Source organism: Cinclus cinclus, chromosome 2 (assembly GCF_963662255.1).
Source record: "Cinclus cinclus chromosome 2, bCinCin1.1, whole genome shotgun sequence".
Lineage (NCBI taxonomy): Eukaryota > Metazoa > Chordata > Aves > Passeriformes > Cinclidae > Cinclus > Cinclus cinclus.
This window is the reverse complement of record NC_085047.1, coordinates 39699098-39724301: the sequence shown is the minus strand read 5'-3', so window position 1 is coordinate 39724301 and position 25204 is coordinate 39699098. Positions and strand designations below refer to the sequence as shown.

Here is a 25204-nt window from a genome sequence, read left to right as displayed (position 1 = left end):
GTTACCAAGATTATTGCTGGCTCTTTTGGTTGCTGATCTGCTCAAGAGAGCAATCCTCTTAAGCACATAATCACAGAAAGCTTTGGGGTTTTTTTTTCTTCTAATATAGATGTTCACATGAAGTTTTCTAATCCTCTTACATAAGCTATAGCATTGTTCATATACAATAGTCTATAATGTAAATAGACACTACACCAAGATACTTTATATTAATTTGGTAACAGATGCTCTAGCAATGGTTCTACAGCTTACTCAGAAAAATACAAGTATTTTCTTCAAATATGGTTAAAAGACAAAGTATTTCCATTATAACTGAAGTTCAAAGATAGATAGATATACTTCAAAAGGTACATTCTGAGAAATAAAGAAACAGCTGAAGGAAAATGAGCTTATATGTACTTATTCAAAACAACTTCAATTCCAAGTAAATCCGATTGAATTGGAAATGATGACTCAGTGCAAACTAAATGAAAAATTAAAGCTTAGGGTGAAATTTCTAGCAAAATCAGGAGATGTGTACTACATAGTTGTATTGCTTGTAACAATGGGCATGTGAAAGCTGCCAACCTTCTGAGAACTCCATTGCAGCTCCAAAAATATTGTAGATGGATACTGAAAACTGCATTGGACCATACAACGCTGCATTCTTGTAATATGCTTCAAATTGCTTTAGTGAATGTTTTACAAACTAGTCATCTTTGTTCTTTAATAAAGCCAGTCAAGTTAACCTGTAACATGTTTAGTAGGTTTCAATGTCCCTGTTACAAAATTATTTTGAACATTCACAAAACTTTCTAACCAAAACTTTTTTCTTGATAACCAAAACAACTTGTTTTATTTTATGGAATCAGAGTAACTCTGCCACCTATGAACACAGCCTATCCTCAAAGATGTTTTTGTTCAATAAAAGCTATTCATAGACAGACAAGAATAGAGCTAAAGCAGTCCTTATAATATTGCACTTTTGTTCCTTTTGACATAATCAGTGGAACATGTGAAAAGCCTATGATGGCTACTAGAAAAGGTCAAAGCAGAATGGACCTCTCTTGAATACTGGTTATGCACAGACTTTTCCTAGTTGGAGAGCTGTCTCAGCTGCTTGAAAATTCCAGGTGTCTGGCTCAACTCCAGCATTGTAAGCTTAGAGTCAAGGCTAATGAACTGTGAGCAGACAGTCATAACTTCCCTAATTAAATAGAAATTGCAGATACAAAATAATTACCTGACACTAAACAAGGCAATAGAACACAAGGAAATGGAATGAAGCTGCATTAGGGCAAGCTCAGATTGGACATCAGGAAAAGGCTTTTCACTGAGAGGGTGGTCAGTCACTGGGACACATTTCCCAGGGAGTGATCATAGCACTAAGGCCATCAGAGTTCAAAGGAGCAACTGGGAAATGGTTTTATTCTAGGTAATCCTGGGAGAAGCAGAGAGATGGACTTGATGATCTTTATAGTCTTTAAATTTGAAATATTCTACAATGCTCAATTTTCATGTCTGTCACACCTAAGACAAGATTCTTTCAAAGTTTTTTTGTGCTGACGATGACCTCAGCCTATTTTTTGTCTCAACCATATTTTAAAGTAATTTCTTATGCACACTGATCTTCCAGTGGACGTCTACATCAACACATTAACACTCCAGATGTCTTTTTAAGCATTGATTTCCTTTGTATCAATACAAGAATCACCAGGTACTGAATAACTGGTCTGCCAAAACAGGTTCCCACCTGGAATTCCTGCAAACTTTTACAATTCTAAAGGTTACAGATAAAAAGCACATGCCCTGGACAAAAAAAAAAAAAACTGTTGGCCAGCAATGAAGTGTCCTGCAGTGTGGACTTGTTACCAGAATGGCAACAGATCACAAAAACCCAAATGATAAAAACGCATTCATTCTGAAGTGCTTATTGAAACATCCTTTTTTCACACTCAAAATTTAATAGCATTAAATAGCATGTTCTTTAACAAGTCAGGTCATATTCTACAAATAAACAGCATCAAAATCAGCAATGCTGAATAGCTGAATGGTGTTCTTGAATGGAGAGGATTTGCTCACCTGAATCATTTGAAGTTTCAGCAGCCATCATCAGCAGTTCTTGTAATAATCTCCCTGATGGATTGGTTTGCTTTGGACTTTCATTGGAGGCTTTTCCTGCATAGTTTGTTATGCCCAAAGGAAAGGTACCTTCATGAAGAGCATGACTGTGATGTTTTGCACATGTAAACCCCCCAGAGGTTGAAAGTGGTGAAGTTTCTCCAGTACCATCACCTGTTCTATCTGAATTTAAAACATCTGTGATCAGTTTAGGTATAAAAAGGAAGTGTTTTGCACTTCACGAGGAACATTAAGATGCACATTCTATTCTACAGAAATAAACTGCTGAGTTTGTATGGTCTCCATTTTAATGAATTTAGCCATATATCACCTCAGTCTATGCATCATACAGGCTGAAAGATTACACAGATCATAGACTTCTCAAAAGCTAGTTCCTAAATCCACCAAACTATTTTTTCAAAAGAAAAAACAAAACCTCAAATTTTTTCACACACCAAATCCAAGAAAACTTGCAGTCACTTCTCCAGGTCCAGAGGTAATACAACTTCTCTGCTTTGGTTTAAAGATTTCTTTCTCTACAACACAGCTCGAAAAACATCCCTTTTTTGGCCATCCAATCCAATAAAAATCTCAAGTTTTTCCTAACTACCAATGGTTTGATAATATCAGAATAAATCACCTGTGGATCATAATAGTATTATACAGCTAAGTGTAAGTTACTAAGCCAAGTGCTTTTGAGAACATAAATATATTCTTCCATCAAAATCTTCTCCAACAGAACTTGCTATCTAATCGAGATATCAAATTGGTCCAACAAGAATTGTTCTGCATAAGCTGATGCTGACTAGCATTAATTACTTTCCTTTAATTGAAGGATGTCCCACATCAGCTGTTTCATTATTTTGCAATGAATGCCAGCCTGACAGGCCTATAATCACTCACTTTGTTCTGCTGAGCCTTTTTAAGAACACGACAAAAAACTTTGTAAAATATACATTACATCTTAGATCGGAAGAGACACTGAAAAAAATTAAATGTTTACCTTTAGACAACATGAGTTTGTTGCACCTGTTAAACAATGTTCCTTATAGGGAATTGGAAAGCATTGCTTGCAGACTGTAACAAACATATTTATAAAACTTTTATTGCTCTCCATTTCTTTTTTTTGCAACTAGTGTTTTTTAACTAGAAAAAAAAAACCTAAAAAGATGGTCTAAAAGATGGTAGAAGACTGATACTAGCACCCCACTTGAAAGATTTCAGTCACCTTCTTGGTATGTTCAAAAGGTAAAACTTTAAACAAAATCTACCAATTTCACTTCAGAGTTACTGTACAACTGCCTATTAACACAGATCCTGCCCAAATGAAAAATCAACAGGGAACCCAGGTCATGGAGTAACTGAATTTTCTTTTCCTGGTGAAATTTTGTTTAAATTCTGTTTTTCTAGACATTCACAGAATCAACTTTTCTGAACTACAACTTTGCTAGTATAGAAGTAATACTTTAAGAAAGGCAACCGTATCAGCTATTATTTCCTAATAATCTCAAAGAGTCTTCAGAAGAGATTATATTCCTCCAATCTACTACTCATAACAGCACTTGTATATTTTATACATTACCTGCCAAAGAGAGGCTGCAACTCTTCGGTGTGTCTACCTCTGGTATAATACTAAGTTCATGTTGTTGCAAACCAAGCCCTAACTTGACTTTTGTCACTGGTGGTTTGGAAGATCTCCATTTCTGTACTCTACAGAGAACTTTCTCAGATTGTTCTGGAAAACAAAGTTTAGTATGTTGCAGTAATATGTGTACACACACACCTCAAATTAACTTGGAGAGATAGGAGAGAACTCCATCTCAGCTGTAAAACAATAAAAATTACAATGAAAAATAACATAACAGCCTTACCAGTTTGCTCAACTGGACCAGTGCACCGTGAAATTGTTTCACTTCCATGAAATTTATTCTTGCCACAATTCTCTTGATGGTAGTTTTCTGAGACTTGGAAGAAGTCAGTTCTCTTCATCCTGACAGGCTTTTGTGCCTCTGTCACTTCTGCATTTGGGCACACATGTCTCACCTTAGAAGGGAAGAAGCAGTTTTAGATAAGATTATACTCATTTATCAAAAGAGCATTTTCTCTTGTGTGTATGCCAGACAGATCTGCTTAGCTCACAAAAACATTTTGACATGGAGGTACTTTATTGAGCTCTACAAACCTCATGTGCTAAAACACAATCAGTGGCATTTTCAAGGCCATTGTGAGATTAGATCAGAGTACTCATAATTTTTAACAGGAACTACTCCTGAAAAGTCTGCTTTTAGTTTTTCAGCTTCTGAATTCAAGAATTTTAGCTTCTTGGAGACTGAAAAATCAAAAGACAGGAGCTACAGGGAACAGTTATTCTTCTAAGATGGCTTCTGTTTGAAAAAACACAAGGAGAGGCCAAAGGAGGCTCTTTAGAAGCTCAAAAATAAACTTAGATTTTTCTTCGGTTACTGAGAAACAAACAAATTACAACTCAAGACTGCAGCTGCCAAACCAATTTCCTAGTGGGTTTCCTAGGAAAACACACAAAAAGACAAGCTTTAAAAATTATCTATTCAAGATGCTTATGATATCCTTCCAGGCATTACTTCAGTATTTTTAATACAGGGGCTGTTCTACACATAGAGGTGCATTTATAGACTTGAAGACAACTTCACCTACAGGTATTTCAAACAGCGTTAACAATTTCAATAGGCATTATGTTCAGAGACCAAGCAGGGACCTTCACAGTGCTTCTGTTAGACTCTTGGAGCTTTACAGAGGAAAAGTACTGATTAAAAATCACAAGTCATAATGAAAATTTTCATTATGGTAAATCACCTAAAACTATCAACACTCCATGGGGTACACTGTAGCATTGACTTGTAAGTTTAATCACCTACTAGATGATTACACATGCCAAGTGTTTAGAAAGCTTACCTGCTTGTTTAGAAATTCTTTCAAAGCCTCTTCCTGTCTCTGCATCTGTTCCTTCAATTTATCTTGCTTCTGTAAAAGCAGTTTTTCTTGTACTTTCTGTTTAGAAAGAAGAGCTTCTCTTTGTGCATCTAGCTGCTCTTGCAATTCTTTCAAATACTTTTGCTGAGCTTGAATGCTTTGTGCTGAGGCCAACACTTGGTCCCTTAAACTCTGTATACCAGAATAACTTAACAAAGATGCATCTCCTGCTTTTGATATCAAGAATTCCTCAACGTCCTGGGCTTCAGATTCTTCATGGGCTAGAATCGTGGGTTCAGATAGGAGTTGATCAGGGCTTGTTTCGCTGCTGCTCTCTACAGATCCCTGCTGATAGGCTAAAGGATCAACTGAGGCTGATCTCTTTGTTGCTGGCACGAGGGATGTCTTAAATGGATGCTGTTCTCCAGCTCCTGTCTTGATTTGATAGTTAGATATCTTTTGAGATAACTCTTCAGAGTGTACTGTTTCTGAAGACTCAGAGGAACTTTCTGCAGACAACATGTATCTAACGTATTGTTGGTGTGCTTCTGGTTGTGTTCTTACTTCAGCCACTTCTTTCCTAACTGACCCTGCTGGCAAATGGGACTGGAATGGATCTCGGATGTGATTACTGGCAGTTTCGAACATTCCTACTTGTTCTTGTGAAGGATAGTCACAGGGCAAGTGAAACTCTACATGCTTCAATTCTGATGCCTCTGAAAACTGCACTGATTTTCCAGCACATATATTATGCACTTCCTCTTCCTGGTTCTGTGAAGATGGTTTTTCCAACATACCCAATGTTCCTGAAAACACAGGTAATGACCGTGCATATTCTTGGGCATGAACTTGTTCCAATGCCTGGTACTGTGTTGGCTGTGCTCCTTGCATCTGTAGGAGCGGCTCTGAGACAGGCTCTAAATTAATGGATTTTGTTTCCCTTGTGCTCAGAGCTATTTCAGAAGTAGACAAGTACCTTTGCTTCAGTTTATCCTGATACTCCTTCAGATTCTTTCTAGCTTCTTCAATGCTTTGTTCGTGCAACCTGAACAGAGCAAAAACAATCTTTTCAGAGCAGTACAAAAAGAAACATCAATTTCAATAATCAAGGCAAGTCCAATTACTTTGAACAGGCATTCCATAAAGACATTTTACATTCCATAAAGACACTTACCTCTTTTGCTGCAGAAGGCGTTGTTGAAAATTACGTATCATCTGTCTGTGACTGTCTTCTCTTGGACTCCTGGTTTCTGATACATTCCCAGTCTAATCAAAATAAAATAATTTTAATTGCACATATACAACTAATTCACAGAAAACTATTATGGCAGCAACCTTAAGATGTATGATCTTCTGCCCAAGTTTACAGAAACCACTGGGTAGCACCATGTTTGAAGTCTGTGAGATTTCAGCCTGAGGCAATGAAGCTAAAGGAGTTTCTAGAACAGATGGCCCACAGCCACAGCCTCTCTCTGCACACACCATCAAAGACAACGGTGCTTACAGCAGCTTAGCCTAAAGAGGTAAATACACCCTGCAAACTCAGGGAGCAATGAGCCAATGTAGTTGCACTTCCAATGCAATCAGGCGCTCAAAAGAGTACTGGTTGTGCAAATGAAGCAAGATTTCATATATAAAAAAGATTACTTTCCTTCAACATCCTCCATAAATTCCTCTTCTTTAAGCAGCTGTTTGAGATATAAACAGGGGCAGATTTTTGTGTCTTTTTTTTCTCCGCTATGGTTTCTTTTTTCCTTCTTGAAAAAGGTTATGTCTACATGCATAATCATTATGTGACCACAATCAGATTTACTAACAGTTATTATAAACAGATGTGCTGCCCCTCAGACTAGAGAGACAATACAACAGCAAGAGTCACAATCATAAAATCACAGAATATCTGAGTTGAAAGAAATCCACAAGGTCATCAAAGTGCAGTTTCTAGTCCTGCACAAGACCATCCCCAAGAGTCACAGCATGGACCTGACACCATTGTCCAAACACTTCTCTAACTCAGAGAAGCTTGGTGCTGTGACCACTTCTCTGGGAGCTGCTCTAGTTAAAAATCTTTTTCATAGTGTCTAACCTAAACCTCCCCGATACAGACTTATGCTACTCCTTCGTGTCCAGTGATACCATATGAAATAGAAGCTTGTACACTAGAAAAGGAAGCTTTGAAACATACACATTTCTAATCCACAGCCAAAGAAATAAAAATTCTCTTACTTGATATGGTTTAAAATTGGCTAATAGTATTCTTTATTTTTATTATAATAGTAAATAAAAACCTACACACAATTTTCTGTAATTCTTCACCTCATGTTCCATTTGGTTCTGCTGATCTGTGGAAGGGAGACTGTGGTTTTGCACCAGCTGACCTTGCTCTTCCTCTTTCTTTTTCTTAGCCTGGTCCAAACAGGTTTGCATTTGGATCTTCAGATAATCAGCCTCCAAAAGAGCCTTCTCTTCCTCAATTTTTTTAATCAAAGCCAGCTGCTCCTGTTTCTGTTTCTCTATTTCCTCATTCTATCAAAAAGAGAAATTAGGGGGAATCTCTAGAACTGAATGACAAGGAAACCAGACTGCTCACACACACCATCACACACAAACCTGTGTTCCAAATTACAGAAGAAATTCTATTGATTGTGACAGGTATTTCCAAATTGCAACAGGCCTTTAAAAGTAGTTCCAAAGTCTACAGGAATAACGTTGTTTTACTGGCTCAGTATTTCCAACAATCCCTGAATCCATTTACTATTGCATTATTATCTGTTCTCAAATTAGTACAATGGATAAAATCAGAATCCATTCAAGATACGTTATCATTTTCCAAAGACTGCAAAAGAAGTCCTATTCTTGAATTTACTTGAAAAATCTATTTTGCATTTTACTCAGTTTTTCATCAGAGTTCAACACATCTAAACGTTAATTGAAGCTTTACAAAACCTTCTGAAATAGCTAATGTATAACCATTCTGAGAGCAGTCTATAAATCTCTGAAGTAGTCTGTTTATTTTTATTCTCTTTCCATGTACCTGTCAGCTACGATTCACTTAGATCCACACCTAGCAACAGCATATGTGCTTTAAGAATGGAAGCAAGGAAAAATTTCGAAGTACTGGCAAAGATGAAGTAGACAACAGCCTTTAATGACAGTCTGAATGGGGATGCCAGGAAAAACAACCCAAGAAAATGCTAAACCTGAGAACAGTTAATGTGGACACAGAGCTACATACACCTGGCCAGGTGCAAAGTAGGAGGAAATGAAGGTTAAAGAAAGTAGCCACACTTACATAAAGAATTTGTGACTTGTTTTTTCTTTTTAAATACTATTATTAGTCAAATTTTTGTTTCCTTAATTTCTGAACTTAAATTCTACAACTGAAGGCTGCAGTATGAGCCAAATTTCAACTTTTCCTTTAATCTGTAAACCACCACATAACAACAGGCAGGTCTCTAGGGATACAACAAAAATTAAAATACAATGAAACACAATAGGTACAATATATAATGAAATAATGCACAAAGTTATTATTTTCTAAACTTAATAAATATAGCATTCCCAGAGACACAAAAAACTTTTTCCATTTGCTTCCTGAATAACCTTCCTAGATAACTGAAAAAAACCCAAAAACTCAACGTTTGTATGCTTTTTCTGTCACTATAAACACAACCCCACAGACTTTCTCACATTATTACACAGGGTTAATAAAGTTTTCAGAGTTGTATATGGCTGACTATAACCTCCCTTTATAAAAAAGGTATTAATGGAGAATTGGGATCCTCATTTAATCATAATTATCCCTGCCTACAGCACTTGTTAGAGTTGAAGAAACTGGGGGTTTCCACTCTATTCTTAATTCCAGCTACAGCTTCATAATTTTTGAGAAGTACAGAAAATGTTACAGTAAAAGTTTAAATGTTAAGAGTGCCTATAGCAGCTGTATAATCTGAAGCATTTTTAAATCTTCTGTAATTATTTTTTTTTACACCAAACTGAGATAAGAATAAATACAAACACACTTACCCGCTTCTGTCTCTCCTCTTCTATTCTAACATTAGCTGCTTGTTCTGGAGGATGGATTAGAACTGACTTTTCATTTGCAACTGTATTTTCCAACGTGCTCATATGGTCTAAAATGTACATGTTATTTAGCTGTAATTGCAGTCAGAGCAAGCCTTGGATCTTCTTTACATTTTGCTTTACAGTTTCCCAACCTCTCAACAAAATGCATAAGCTGGTCTTGAAAAGATCTATATCCTACTACTCTGCCTGTCTCCATAAGCTGGAAAATAAGTTTTTTATATTATTTAAGTCTTTAATAACCCTTTATTGTGTGTCTTTCTTGAATATACAGTAATGTCCCAGCTTCAATGGGACTGAAAATTACTTCTAATATTACTTGGGAGCTCAAGAGCAAGATCATCCTGAAGACTGAAAAGCCACACATTAACCTCTTGGAACAAAAAGGGTCTGAAACTGGCAGTACTGGGCAAATAATCTAACATTTGGCTATTGCACAAAAAGCAAGTCTCAATCCTGTACTGTTAGCTTCAAATAGCAGCACATTTCCCCCAAGGCAAGGTTTCACTCATGCTGCACCCTCCAATCCCCAGGCATCACGTTGGCATAGCCATGTACACGATGGAACTAAATCACTTTATCTTGTTTAAAAAAAACAAGAACCCTGTGAAAGTAAATAATCCAAAAGCAAAAATACCAAACAATCAAAACACATGCCACAATTTGATCACTTCAGAAATCCCACTCCACGTACAAGATCAACAATCCAGCATCAGCCTAACCACAAGGGCACCAAGCACAGACATGGGAAGTAACCCCAAGATGATTTGGCTATCAAACAAATTGCAATGTCTAATCACTATGAATTCTAATTTTGCAAAAATGTTTCTTGGAATGGTGCCTAAAAGTGGAAAAAATCTCCACTTATGCTTGTCTTGGGCATTTATAGTTGTGAATCTCCAAAGAAAGCAGCTTTTCCAGTTCAACAGGTACAGCACTTCAATGCTGACTTCTGCACTGATAAGTCTATCTCTGGAAGCAAACACCTATTAAAGTGCAGCAACTCCAAGTGTGACAACAACTGGAGTGAGATTTGAAAGATAGAAAGTTATTTCGGACATCTGTTCTGTTCAAGATCTTAATGGACAAGTTAGACATAAGAGCAAAAACCTCTCCTATCTGAGGTTTCAACAACTCTACAGTGGGCACAGATAGGAAACTGTACTTTCATTCAACGTGACAAAGCACTTAACATTGAAAGCTCATTAAGCAGTTTAGTTACAGTCACTCTCACAGCCCCCCTGTGCAAGTTTTTTTGCTCCTACACAACAAACTTTGATGCAAGTATGTACTGTGTACCTTTGGCTTCAGACACTGTATTTTTCTGCTGCTCTTTGTTAAGTTCTAAATCATATAATGGTCTCTTTTCACTAGCAATTGTGCCTGATTCAATAGTTCCAAATTCACTTTGACGTTCTTTCTCACTTTTTGATATCCACTCCTCTTTTTGGCTTCTAATTTTGTTCAACAATTTCTTTAAGGCAAGTTTTGGTTGAGGTTGGCAAGTTTTTCCTTCTTCATGCCCTATAAAGAATATATACTGTTAAGAGTCTTGCGTAATGAATATCTTCATATATGAATATCTTCATACCATAAACAAAACCTCTCTTTTTTTTTATTGCTTACACAGTTTGACAGTTCAGGTGTATTTTTAAAATCTTGGCAAAACTTTCTCTTACCTGCAAGAGAGGAGCAGTAATCTGCCTCTGCAAGCTATAAAAGAAGGACTAAGCTGGATGCAGTGTTTTATAGTCAAATTGTAGCAGAAATATGCAGTACTATCCCCACACCTGCCCTGTGCCTTCTATCAGCACTGGCAACACAATGCACCACAGACCAAACACCAGCCTGGGCCACCCAAGGAATGCAGAAGTGCTTGGCCAAGCAGCAAAGTTCACTGAGACACTTCTGGCTCATATCACATGACCCTGGACATGCCACAAGCAAACAGGACACACTCATGCATCCATTCCAGCCTACTCACAATATGCAGCAGCTCAATCACAAACCTGAACATAAAGGATGCACAATAAGCAAACTATAAAGCTTCAACTTTGAAATACCTCAAAATGGAAAATATTTAAGTTCACACATCAGCATCAGTCCATAATTTACACTAATTACACAGCAATAATTATGGCTACTAAAAGTGTAGTTCTTACAACTGAAAATTATTCTCAGCATATGAATGAACTGAAGCATATCAGAAAAAGAAGTCACATTTTCATTTTTAAACTCATCATCACTAGGGTATTATCATGTACGCTAACCATAAACCAAATTATACCGAGTTATTTTACACACATTAAGAAGTTTTACTATTTAAGGCATTTTACTTATTGCTAAAATTTATTTGATATACTAGACTAATCTTTCCTAATGTAAAATTAAAAACTTTAAGTTAAATATGAAGATTAGAAGTTTTACTTTCTGGCTTACTAGGGACCTCCTCTTCTATCACATGTTCTGATTCTTGTTGAGTATCACCAGGAAGCTCAGGTTGAGTGTCACAAGCAGATTCATGCTCCAAAGAGATATCAAGATCATTATCTTGAGCTCTGTCAGAAGGGGCTGGCAAAGGTTGGGGCTCAAACTGCAAAATCAGGTCTCCTTTCACATCTAATTAAAAGAGCACAACGAAATAAAATGACCATTTGGAATACAAATCAAACAACATTGCAAGACTACACTCACACACAAAACCCCAGGAAATTAAAATATTAATAGGTTATTTCACAACAGATTTATCCAACTTCTTTTTTCCCCACCAAAACACAAGGCTCAAAACCATTTAGACCAATAGCCATCTATTCATTCAGAACCTCCACAGCAGTTTCCACTAGAATATTACTATGTTTTTCAAAATACAAGTTGATGTGATGAAAGGCTCAGTTTTACACCAGCAGCTCACAAGAAAAATTACACATGACCCCAATAATTTCATTGGGGAAAAGACACACCCTGACCTGGCTGTTCACAAGGCTGCCACAGGAGAGCGATTGCACAGTCCAGGTGTGAAATCCCAGAAGACTGCACAACAGGAATTCTCCTATGATCACCTTATTGACTAAAGGGATTACTGCCTACAAGGGATGTGGGACACAGGGGAAGAACACCTTGGAATTCTATGCCTCTTACATATACTTAGGGAGGAACCCAAGGCAGGAAAAGGAAAGGATCAAGTTAGTCAGGGCAGAACAACTATGAAAGAAACATGAAGAAATAGTGAGATAAAATCAGACAGTCACGCCATGCACTGGGCCTGACAGTCTGTTCTGTCTTCTCACAAAATTCCAGTTGTAACTGTTTTCCTATGTGAGGAATGCTGAGTTTTGTATGCATATGTGTGCACAGATAGGTAAGGGTCAGCAACTGGAATGAGGACCAGAAGTCACAGGTGTACCTGTGTCTAGAGCACTGCCAACTGCAGAGGCCATAATGAATGCATTTAAGTGGGTATGAGTATCAGCATGCAGTGGCTAGCAAATCACAAGCCAGACTAGCCAGCAAGAATGGTAAAAGGCTTAGGAGTTACACATCAGGCAGCTGTAAGACTGGGCTGGGTATTGCAGAGGCCAGGGGACCTAAAAGTTGTCTAGTGGAGGGATCAGGAGATCCAAGAATTCAAGCCAGCTACAGAGGAGAGGAAGGGATCCTAAGAAACCTGCCAGCATGCGTGTGCATCTCCAAGACTACAACAGGATCCAGGGTCAGCTACTGAGTAGACTGAGTATTAGGTCAGTTCCCACAGGAATCCATAGCATATGCATGTCTGTGCATATGCTCACATGCCCAGCTGGATCTGTGCAGCAACAACTGGAGTGGAGCAGCAGATCTTGGGGTTCACATGCCCAGCAGCCAGCAAATGGGAAGACTAAGGATCAAGACTAAGGATCAACTGCCAGGTAAGAGCGAGCGTCTAAAGCTATTCACCAAGTGATCCATAGCACATATTTGAGCACATGTGCATTTGAGTGCATACATGAGTATGAGAGGTAACTCCAAGGCTCCAGTCTCCAGCGTGAATCACTGGGTAGACTGGGTGTGCAAGACCTGAAGAAGATCTGTAGTGCAGCAGAGACCTGGGATACAAGGGAACAGCTCCTGGATAGACTGGTGTCTTAGTGTCTAAGACCAACTGCTGGAGGGATCCATACCATATTACAGACTTATATCCCACTAAAGGCCTTCATCTTGATCAGCCAGAGCAGAAGGAGGTCAGTTGTGCTGTTTGTAGTTAATGTGAGTGCTGTGTTTTCCCAGTTGGCCTGCAGAGGCAGCTGTAAGGATGCACCCTGGAAGGCTGTTTGTCTGTGTGCCAACTATGAATACACACACAGCCTCGCTACTGCCTGGACCTGGCAAGAGGCACCTGCAGCAGCCTCTCCTTTACTAGGAACCAGATTCAGCAACCTCCAACAAGGAACTTACTCCTGTCTTCACTGTACATTTCTTCAAACGCAGACTCCAGTTCTCTCTGCCATTCTTCTTTTATTTCCGTGCGTTTGTATGGTGGCACTGAAAGCTGAGGTGGCATCTGTGCGACAAACTGTCTCCTGCGCATCCGATCCTGAGCATGCATTTGCTCCAGCTCTTCCAGGAGTCTTTCCCTGTCCTTCAAGAATAAAGAAGGAATAACATAAACCTTCAGTGTTCACATTCAGACAGCCACATACCAAGACTGATACTAAATGCTTCCATGTGGTTACCTTGATGTTTGCTTAATGTTCAAAGTTAATCTTATTCTAGGGAGAAAGTGCTTCCTCAGGAGAAGGCTGCATCAGCCCTTTAGACACAGGTGGCATCAATACTACCTCAAAGATCTGATGCTGAATAAAGGATCAGACTCTACACCTGCAGGCCAACTTTCCTCAAGACAATTAAACTTCCTGTTTTATAAGGTAAATGAGTACTTCTTTTGCCAAATTACTTTTGCTAGCATATAATTTGGAAGTTGCTACTTTGTAAGATGTAAACTAAATACTCTTTGGCACACTGAATATATGTGAGAGCTATTTGAAAAAAAAAAAAGTTTGTTGTTTTTTTTTTTCTCTTAATTTCAGGAGCATTAGTAATATTTCCAGAAATTCCTATTTTAGTTTGGTTACTCATTCAGGGCCAATCATATCCCAGCTGATAAAAAGCAAACTTTTCTTTTTCTAGCCAACACAAACACTTGTGAAGCTATCAGACAAAAAATAATTTTGAATGCAGATCTCACTACAAAGACTTTTCTCAGTGGTTCAAATTTTATTTCTTAAAGGAAATATTTCAACGTCTCCAGACTTGCATGCTAACAGAATGTCAGTCTTTAAAAAAAACTTTGAAAAGTTTTCAAAAAATAAAAAAAAACTTGTTACCTTCTTACCAATATTTTTTCCCCGAAGTACAGAATCACCAACTCCAACTAAAGCTAATGTGGAAGAGCAGAATTCATTACCTATTAAAAAAACTTTGCTTGACTATTACCTATTGTTTAGTAGCTGGTCAAACATTCAGATAACAAAAATTAAGAGGATATTCTGTTATTCTCACTCCTTCCGGATGCCAAAACAAGCAAACAATTTTTGCCTTTTTATTTTCCAAGACATTCTGCAAACTTTATTTAGTTACATCAATTTCCCTCCTGTAAATGTAATTACTTTATTCATCACCTACCTACAACTTACTTAGCAGTGGATGTTCTGACATTAAATACAGGCATAACTCCTTTGCCTACCTTGGCCAATTGGATCTTCTTCAAGGCATGACTTCCTCTAACATGCGCCTTTTCAAGCTGCTTCCTTCTCTCCCTCTCTGCCTCCCTGTGTAGTTCCTCCAAACGTCTCCCTTCTTCTTCAGCAGCTAAATGAGCATCTGGCTGGCAGTCAATCAACAGTTTAGTCCACAAAGTTCTTTGATAGTTTAAAGCATATGTAACAATAAATAAATGAATAATTCTTCAGCAAAAGCATTAAAAAAGATATACAATGCCATATGAACATCCTTGAATGTTCATGTTGCAAGCAGGACCAAAATAATTTTTTACCTTTGGAAAAAAATTCATAGTTACGCATTTTGTTAAAGGACAGTGTTCCAGTTTCAAGCAGTACCAAGGACAATCATTTATATGATTTATTTGTTATCACAGAGTGGTTGTTTTTCCTACAATACATGGTAAAATGAATGATATGGTCAACATTACAGATAGAGTACTTCTATCCTCATGGTTTTATTTTAAATAAGGGGAAGAAAAAGACCCCCTCAAATATCTTCAATATCATTTGGGAAACCAGAAACAATCTACAACTTTCAAAGAAAAATCTTACTAGAAAAAAATAAAAATATACTTAGGAAAAGAAAAAGTCATTCCAAACAAATAACGCGAATACAAGGCAAGTCTGGCACTACGTTGCTAAAAAGAGGGGAAGAAAGAAAAGCAAGACAACTGCAGCTATCAATTCAGCATAAGCCACAAGTCTTCCAGTTTGGGTGCCTGAACATTATGCAAGCCTTGTGATCTCACCTTCTAATGAAAGCCTGTTCACAAGGGACTGCCAGGTGTGACCCCCTAAGTGACTGAGCACCTAACAGGCTTTAGAAGCCTGCCCATCTGAGATTCTTTCTAGTAAGTGGTGTAACAACTGCCTTATACAAGTTCATATTTTTAAACACATTCTAGAAAATCCAAGAGCTGATATCCAGACAACATCTGCAATGTAAAGAAACATATATTGTAAGACTGTAGCACAAACACTTAATCACCTGCTCAACATCCACTTCTCGGTCCACCAAAGCTTCAGCAATATGGTAACGTGTAACAGAAAAGTTACCAGCACCACTGGGCTTCATTGCAATGATCTTTTTCACTTCAAAACTCTAGGAAGAAAGGTACAATTACAGCTGTAGTCTCCACCGTGTCACAGTATCTCCATCAAAGCAACTAAACAGAATTATTAAAAGAAACCCACCCCACCAAATTCTGTCCTGAAAATACTGTTTAAAATCTTACATACATGTAATAATTGATAAACCACATTAGCAAAAGGCAAATCTAGAGTGCTTTAATAACTGATACCGTCTAACAGTCTTAGGGAAAGCCCTGCACAGAAATTGATGCTCATCAGTGTCATGTTTCAAAAGCAGTAATTTGAAAGCACTTGAGTTTAATGCATTAACACAAATCCCACTTACAACAAATGTCACATTCACCTCAGAGCAGGGCAACCACAGATCCACAATATAATTATACCCAACAGCAAAGCAACACTTGTCAAGTACAGACTTGCTTCAGGAAACTCAGAGCCACTACATCCAATTCATTAGCTGACCAGAGAAAAGAGCATTTTCTGTAACTTCACTGAAAAGTGTCTATTCATACAATACTCACTTGCTGTGGTTTTTTCATTTTGGGTACACTAACACATTCCTAACTAACACTAACTCTTTTCTGGAAGTTTGAACAACATGCCATCAGACTCTCCCTCTTCTTTGGCTTAGCCTCATGTTTTCTGTAGCAAAATAGGGAGGTTAGGTAACTCGATATCCTGTAGGACCCGTCTTTGTACTTAACATCTCCTTCATTAAATTTCTTTCAGCTTCCCTTCCCTTTTTTCGCCTAAAAAGGTGTTCTTATCCCCACGAACTAAATAAAAAAGATTCATAGCTTGAATGGTCTAAAACCAACACGACCATAAAGAAATGCACACACAAAAAGAGCAGCATTAAATCTCAGGAATATCTTAAACTTATCTCTGCATAAGAAGAGGCATACAAAATTTCAGTATTGACTGTCACTATTTTATGAAGACTGTAGAAAGTAAAGTCCTTAAATGAAAATCAAAGAATCATAGAATCATTTATATTGGAAAAAACCTTCATCAAGTCCAGCCATTAACTCAGCACTGGCATGTCCACCACCAAACCAGGTTCCTGAGTGCCACAACTCACATCTTTTAGAAACCTCCAGGAATACTAACTCCACCACTTCCCCAAGCAGCCCTTTCCAGTGCTTGACAAGCCAGTGAAGAATTTTTTCCTAATATCCAGTCTAAACTTTCCTTGGTGTAACTTGAGGCTATTTCCCCTTGTCCCATCACTTGTTACCTGGGTGAAGAGACCAACCCTCACCTGATTACAGTCTCCTTTCAGGCAATTGTAGAAAGTGATAAGGCTCCCCCCAGCCTCCTTTTCTCCAGAAGAAACACCCACAGATTCCTCAGCCACTCCTCATCAGACTTGTGCTCCAGACACGTTGCCCTTCTACGGACGAACTCCAGCCCCTCAATGTCTTTCTTGTCATAAGGGACCCAAACCCAGTTAAACTACTTTTGGCCTTACCAATAAAACATCAGTAACTTACTTTATGATCCTTAAACAATATTATTGCATGATATTCTAGCAGGTAAAAACCAAACTGCTAAATTCCTTAATCAATGAAAATCATAGTAATTGTAACAGATCAACATTAACCAAAACACTTACTAATACTGATCATAACTATGAAGACAGACAAATCCCAGGCCTAAACCTCATTAGCCAGATTACCAGTGCCTGCCCTGTACTGGGTTGCTTTCAGAATATACAATTAAACACCTCTTCAGAATTATTAAAAAAATTAAATACCAATAACAAATAAATATTAATTATATGTAATCAATCAAACCTCCAGAATTTTATTCAAAAGCTGCAGATGTGAGAATTATGTTGGAGCCTGCAATTTTCCAATTAATGTCAAAAGCAATTTAGGCTGAAAAAAATACCTACATCATGGTTTTGTAACTCCTCCTTCCTTTTTATTTTTATTCCTTCAAAAAGCAAGAAATTCTATACTAAGCTGGCAAAACCAGAGCAGCAAAGTATCATGAAACAGGAAAAAAATCCTAAAAAAAACCCCATGATCCCAATTCTACAAATGCTACGAATACTCAAGCAGAGTATAGTAACACTTCTTAGGTTTTATTTTCATTCCATAAAAATCTAGAAGATCATGTAAGAAAAAGTAAGTTTACAAGAACTCTGCAAGACTTTTCAATAAAATGGTGTTTACAGATTAAGTTCCATTAAATAACTTTTCATTTGGTCTAACTAAATATGGTCTCAACTCCTAAAATCCATAATTCTGAGAACCAAAATGGGTTATAACATTAGAGTAAAAATACTTCTTTTCTAACTGGGTAAAATAACAATAATAGGAGTATCTTTAGGGAACATTTCTTATATTCTAAGTAAACATGCCATGAACAACAGTGCCCTAGCTCCTTTTTATGAAATTACAGTCAAAATTACAGTCAATTGTTACTGCAACAGAGTACCAGATTATGATTATAGTTGTATTTAATAAGCTCCTTATGCAAACTGATTCAAAAAAAAAAAACAAGCAGACTTATTCAGATGACCCTGTAATTTGCTGTAATTCACAGGACTTAAACAATTTAAATTCAGTGCCTTTTGAGTAGCACATTTGCAAGACAAAGCACTACATTTACCTTTCCCCAACTGACAGTCAGCATCTTTTTTTCTCTCTCTCTTGAAGCAGAAACAGGAACAAAAATCTCTTACTCTTTCAATTACTTTACATTTTCCCCCATGAAGTACATGGCACCCAAGAACTCTTTGAAGAAAATAACTTTATTCTTAGCCCTGTGCCCTCCCAGCCATAGGTCTACAACAAAAGGATTAAAATCTATACAGATATGAAAACTAGAAAAAAAGGCTTAAAGTCATCCAGTGTTTAAATGGAACAAATTGACACGCTGTGCTATACTGAAACAGAGCAATCTCTTTCCTCAACAAAAACGCAACATGTCTGCAATATTACTGATTCAATCTGCCATTATCACAACATGAACTTCATAACAGAAACAAAACCCACATACTGTAGAAAATCCAGATGTTTGCAAACTCTGCTGTAACCAGTTAGAAACTACATTTGTTGAAAAGACGAGCAAAGAACTTAATTAATTTATTTTTTGGAAAGGAACTATACTTAAATAGAGCACTGACCCAGACATATCATCCAACACAATTTTATATGCAATTCTGGTTTCACCAAAACCTGGAGAAACATGGAAACGAAGCCTTCTTGCTTCCCCTGACGACAAAAGACTAAAGAATGAAGAGAAAATTTTGCATTTATAAAATGGAAAGGAAGTTGCATTATTGATGTTGCTAGATTAAAAGTATTAAATAAAGGTATTACATATTAAGTACTGTGTCATTTTAGTTGTTATGGAGGTTAACTGCAGTGATTATCTATGGATGGGAAAGGGTTAAATAAAATGTGACATAAGACACATTCTAAACTGCAAAAGTTACTACAAAGCAAAGCCACAGCATCTCATGCTTTCCCAACAATGCCAAACTGAGCAACAGAAGCACCTGAAGCCCAGGAAATAAAGTCAAAGTTTGGACTGATACAGACTTCATCTCCTCTACACCAGACACACCAGGAACACACCCTGTGGCACAACATAGATGGAAACATCAGCATGAAAGGATGTGTGAATTTACCTGAACTCTACCAGACAGGACCTTATTCCAGATGTACTAAATTTCAATACTGCATATACTTATCAGAAATAACCCCAAACTTCACAATTTACAACACTTGTTTTAATCTTCACTCATATCCAGCTTACACAACATGAAAACCCTTGGGCAGCCAATGAGAAGATCTAGAGAGAAACGTGTACTAAAGAAAGGCCTTGAGTACTCCTTCTAAACATTCTTAAAACTGTGAGGGTCAAACCTTACTCAGTTTTTACAGATACCACACCAAACCGCTATCATCCTGCACTCTAACCTGTACATAACATGCTGGGATGTAACTGGGAAAATTTTTGAAAGTTTCACTGGCTCTGAGAGGGGCTAGTATACCTCAACCCTTTCTTTTATTATCAGTAGTTTGAACATCCCTGAACTCAAAGGTCTAAAAGGGCACAACAGCACATGAGGCAACTTAAACTCCGCATTCATGAAGTTCTATCAGTTAACTCCAAAGTAACAATGCATGTAATGTTCTTTCGGCAGTTCAGATCTGCAATCCTACAGGAAATTCTACACATATGCACCAGCTCTATGAAATCAAAGCAGCATGAATGGGCTACAAAGCCACAGCTCAAAAGGCTGCAGCCTCCCCAACAGACTTGTGTGATGGTTTCCAACCAAAATTAAAGAGCTTCCCTTTTATTTAGTACTCCCTACAAGAAAAAGAAATTGAAAGGAGAAAAACACCCCAACAAAGCCACCCCGCAGCTAAAAAGACAGAATTGTCGTTATTACAGAACTAAACAAAATGCTATCAACTGCATCAATGAAACAGAAGGCTGAGGAGGCATGTAATGTACATTGTAAAGTCTCATACCACTTGGGCTACTAAATGAAAATGAGATATAATGGAAGTTTAAAAAGACATATTAACTACAAAAATAAGAGTCCGATTACAAGACAAAATTCACATATAACAAGAGATCAGTAAAGTACCCAAGCTTAGTAGCAAGAAATCTGCTAATATATAATTAATTAATTCTCATAGTTTTTGCTGAACCACTCTCCTTATAGTATGCAAATGACAACTCTGGATGCCCTGTTGCAAAGAGTGAGACTAATAAATATGTATGGTACTCCTGAAATTGTGACCACTGTTATATCACTGATACATACCTCAAAAGGACGTGGTGGAGGAGGTGGCAGGCTTGCAACTTTGGCTGCTCTTTGTCTTTCCACTTCCAGAGCACATTTACGTGCATCTGTTCGTCTTGGGAGACAGAAACAAAAACCACAGAAGAGAAGAGAGACGGAAAATTATGCAAGCAACAGTTGCAGAACTGTGCAAAATAAAAGGTAAACATAAAATCAGATTCCTAAGTACCTGCACTGAATCTCAGGCCATAGGGATGGGGAAATATATCAAAAAGACAACAGAACTTAGGCTGGAAGGCAGCATTAAAAATTACCTTCTTCAAGTTATGCAAAAACATTAATATATACAAGTATTCCAAAAGCAATGCAAAATCTCTGCTTTTGACCTAAGTTTCCAGAAAGCATTGTGCATTTCAACATACTTTAATTGCTTGAGCGTAGACATACTTAACTATTTAATTTACAGGTCTTAGCTCTACTCAAGCACAACTATGCCCAAGAGGACACAGACCATTTTCCATGCCAGCTCAAGTTCAGTCCAATCTGCTTAACATAAAAAACCCCAAGAAGGAAGACCATAACAAATGCACTAGGCCCTTTTTCCAGGTAGTTAACTCTCCATCAGAAAGTGGCCTGACAGCATTTCATTTCATATGTCACTGAATTCCTGGAGAGTCTATAAGGCCAGCTTGAACATCTGACATTCTTGTTTTAGTTTTAAAGCTACAGTTTTTATCAAAATCCACAGCTTTGTCCATGAGCATTAATTCTCTTACCCATAAAATTTCAAGATTGAAAAAATCCCAAGCAAGTTTATTCTTAATAAAACAAAATAACTATTGCATACCTGGCTTGCTCACGAAGTATTTTTTCTTTCTGGTGTTTCTGCTCTATCAGAGCTTTTCTATGTCTCGTCTCTGCTTTTTGTTTCCTTTCCTCTGCTTGCTTTGCCAGAGCTTCTAAGTCAGGTTCCTTAACATTGAAATATTGCAATCACTTAATACAGAATTTTACTCATTTTATCTCATACTATCAGTACGACATTCCAAATTACAAACTGCTGGTAAGAAGCACAAGCTCAAAACTACCTTCTACTGTATTAGGGTAAAAAATACTCTAATAACTTTCCCTTCTATGCCACCTTTATTTTCTTCTCCACCAACAGCAGCAAACCTGCCACATCCCTCAGACAACCAAATATTGATGTAGAAATCTTAGCTTCTTCTGCATCAGTTTGATGAAAAAGATAATTAAAAACCCTGTTAATTTAAATTTAGTTATTTAAACACCCTGTAGTAAATGCAGATTAAACTGTGTAGAAGAAGCATGTTACTACCCTTCAGTCATCAACAGAAACATTTATTATTACTTCTCTGTTCCTCTAACACTGGTTCCACAGTTTTTCACTAACTCACCCATCCTAGGATTGGAAAGGACTTTATAAAGAATTTGATTCAAAGACACTGATATAAGGAAAAGCATAATGCTATTTTACTTGGGTTTCAAGATCCTGACTAATTCAGGAAGTAAGCTGTGAAATCCATGTAAAAAATCTCTGGCTGATTTCTACAAACCTGATTCAGAGTCAAACCTATAGAAAAATTCTACTCAGCAATCTCAATGATCTCTCAAGCAGAGACTACATAAGTTACAGGATTTTAAAGAAAGTGAAACCAGTTTATAGGTGCAGAATTAAAAAGTGACACCTGTTTGCAGTCCAGGAAAAGACCTCTGAAGCCTTTACCAAGGCTTTCCATGTTACTGGAGCACTGAAGGGGACAAAAATGTTAAGTGTATTTTCTTAACCATAGAAAAGATCCATGGTAGAGAAAAAAATTACTGTATTACTGGCATAATTGAGATACTGAATCATTATATACAATTTAGTCAGGTACAAAAGTACATGATCATACAACAAGCTAATACAAACAAAGTAACTTTAAAGTCTGCCCAGCAAAAGTCTATGGACAATAGGTCCATAGACTATCTTACGGAAAGACACCTGCAAAAAAGTACATAACCTTTTCTAAAAAGTTTCCATTCTTAAAAAGTTGTCTTTTTAGGTAACAGGACTTCAAAATCAGGAATGTCAAAGGAAAAACCAACCAAACAGCAATTTTGGTATTTCTAAAACATCAAAATTGTGTCTGACAATATATGCTGGTATTGGCTGGGACAGAAATTATGTTCTTCACAGTGGCTGATACAAATAAGGCTGTGCTTTTGATTTGTGCTGAACATAGGGTTGATAACACAGAAATATTTTTGTTATTGCTGAGCAGGGTGCACATAGACCCAAGGCCTTTTCTGCTTTTTGTGCTGCCATACCGGTGAAGTTAGGAGTGGGTGGGAGGAGACAGCCAGAACAGGCAACCCCAACTACCCAGAGAGATACTCCAGACCACATGGTATCATGCTCAGTACATAAAGAAGGGAAAATAAGGAAGAAGGGGGCAATGTTTGGAGTAATGGTGTTTGTCTTCTCCAAGTAACAGATGGGTCCCTGCTGTCCTGGAGATGGCTGAACACCTGCCTGTTCATGGGAAGAAGTGATTTAATTCCTTGTTTTCCTTTGCTCTGTGTGTGGCTTTTGCTTTCCCTATTAAACTGTCTATATCTCAACCCATGAGTTTTCTGGCTTTTACTCTTCTGATTCTCTCTCTGGTCCCACTGGTGAAGCAGCTGCCTGCTACTTGGCTGCTGGCTGGGGTGAAACCATGACACAATAATATTAAGCTCACTTACATTCTCCTTGGCCTGTCGGTGACCCTCCCCAATTGCTCTTAAGCTTGAGAGATACAGTTCTTCCAGGGCTTTCATTTTCTCATCCTGTGCCTTCTGCCATTCAGCTCTTAGTGCCTCCTCTAACTGATGCAGTTGTTCTTCTCTCTTCTGCTTTACCTTCTGCCTTATCTGGTACGAGATATACTTCTGCTGCTCTCTGACCTGCAGAAATAGCATTTATGTTTGTCAGCAATTGAAGAACAGCACAATACTTTTTGCAGCAAGACTTTCCACAACATAGTCTATCCTCCTTCCACCTTTCCATCTCATCTACTATTCCATCCACAGTCTGTCCAGAAAATACTTTCAAGTTGCTGTTACCTTTCTCTAAAAATAATATATAAAATAATAAATTTAAACTTAATTAAACACTTTAGTTGAAGTGCAAAAAATGTCATAAAAGTGACAAACTGCAAAAACTGCTTGGAATATTCTTCCCTCCAAAAATACAACACAGTAATTTATGAAAGGCTCCTATTACAATTCAACACAGTTTAAAAAAAAAAAAATCAACAACTATACCGAAAGCTTAGTAAACATAGTTTATTATTTTCCACTTTGTATTTTAGGCTTTTTTTTTTTTAAACTGAAAAGGTTGTCAAGCACTGGAACAAGCTGCCCAAGGAAGTGGTTGAGTCACTACCCCTTGAAAAATTCCAAAGACACGCAGATGTGGTACTTAGGGACATAGTTCAGTGGTGGACTTGGCAGTGCTGGATTAACAGTTGGACATGATAACCCCAAGAGTCTTTTCCAACATAAAAAGTTTCACCATTCTACAATACTATTACCTTGAAATTTAGCTTACAGGAAACAATCTTTTCAGTTACTTTTCTTAAATTATTTGTTACACCATCAAATTAAATACAACGCATGGAAAAATACAGGCTTACCTGTTGTAGCCTTAGTTTTCTTCTTCTTTCATATTCTTCTTTCAGAAACATGGCTTCTTCATTAGGACTAAGCCGCAGTGTGCCAGCTGTAGCAAGTTTCCTCTTCATCTTCGGATACGCTGAATAATCAACTTCTATGAGAACAATGCAAAGAAAAAGAGAAATTAAGCATACATGACACTGGCAAAACAGTGATAAAAACAGGATAATGTTTCTGCCACAATGTTGTCAAGTCTGTCATGGTATCTGTGTGTGAGAGCTACAACTGTTCGAGTCTGTATCTCAGAAGTCTTTTCCAACCTTAATAACTCTTAACTGCAATGAACAGCATTGGCTCTGTCTTTCTGACAGTCACAAAAGATAATGCTTTTGAACTATCTTGAGCTTAGTACCAAACACTGCAACAGGATCACACTCACAGTCTACTCTGTGAACCAGCCACGAACATTTGCAAAGCAAAGAGTGAACACCATTCTGCTACTGTCAAGATTTAAAAACAAACCCACATACTACTGAAAAGCACAGTCCACAGTAAAGCAGGCTAGTCACTCAGGTGATTTGGACTGAAATACCCCCATAACTGTGGTAGAGAAGAAGTAAGACACAACAGCAAATCTGTTAATGTTCTTGGCTGCACTCCAAGGTTTTCTGCCCTACAGGCTCTGGAACTGTAGCAATAGCCTGAGTACCAAGCATTTCACTGGAAAGCTGAAACTGCTCACTAACGATTTTTTTATTCAAGTTCTCCTAAGAAGACACATTTCAAATTATGT

At 37.5% G+C, this 25204-nt stretch overlaps 1 protein-coding gene across 1 annotated transcript in view; it reads right to left on the bottom strand.

Moving 5' to 3' along the window:
- CEP295 (centrosomal protein 295) overlaps positions 1-24560 on the bottom strand; it is a 42095-nt gene extending 17535 nt beyond the window's left edge. The window contains exons 1-16 of the mRNA XM_062514283.1: positions 24432-24560; positions 23500-23700; positions 21602-21726; positions 20776-20869; positions 15877-15990; positions 14852-14992; positions 13564-13747; positions 11560-11751; positions 10432-10656; positions 9076-9182; positions 7366-7575; positions 6224-6315; positions 5032-6094; positions 3972-4143; positions 3683-3835; positions 2062-2190 (exon numbers count right to left, since the gene is read on the bottom strand). Coding sequence (XP_062370267.1) covers positions 2062-2190; positions 3683-3835; positions 3972-4143; positions 5032-6094; positions 6224-6315; positions 7366-7575; positions 9076-9182; positions 10432-10656; positions 11560-11751; positions 13564-13747; positions 14852-14992; positions 15877-15990; positions 20776-20869; positions 21602-21726; positions 23500-23700; positions 24432-24539 — 3310 coding nt within the window. The 5' untranslated portion in view covers positions 24540-24560. The remainder of the gene's footprint in view (positions 1-2061; positions 2191-3682; positions 3836-3971; positions 4144-5031; positions 6095-6223; positions 6316-7365; positions 7576-9075; positions 9183-10431; positions 10657-11559; positions 11752-13563; positions 13748-14851; positions 14993-15876; positions 15991-20775; positions 20870-21601; positions 21727-23499; positions 23701-24431) is intronic.
- Between the last annotated feature and the right edge of the window lie 644 nt (positions 24561-25204).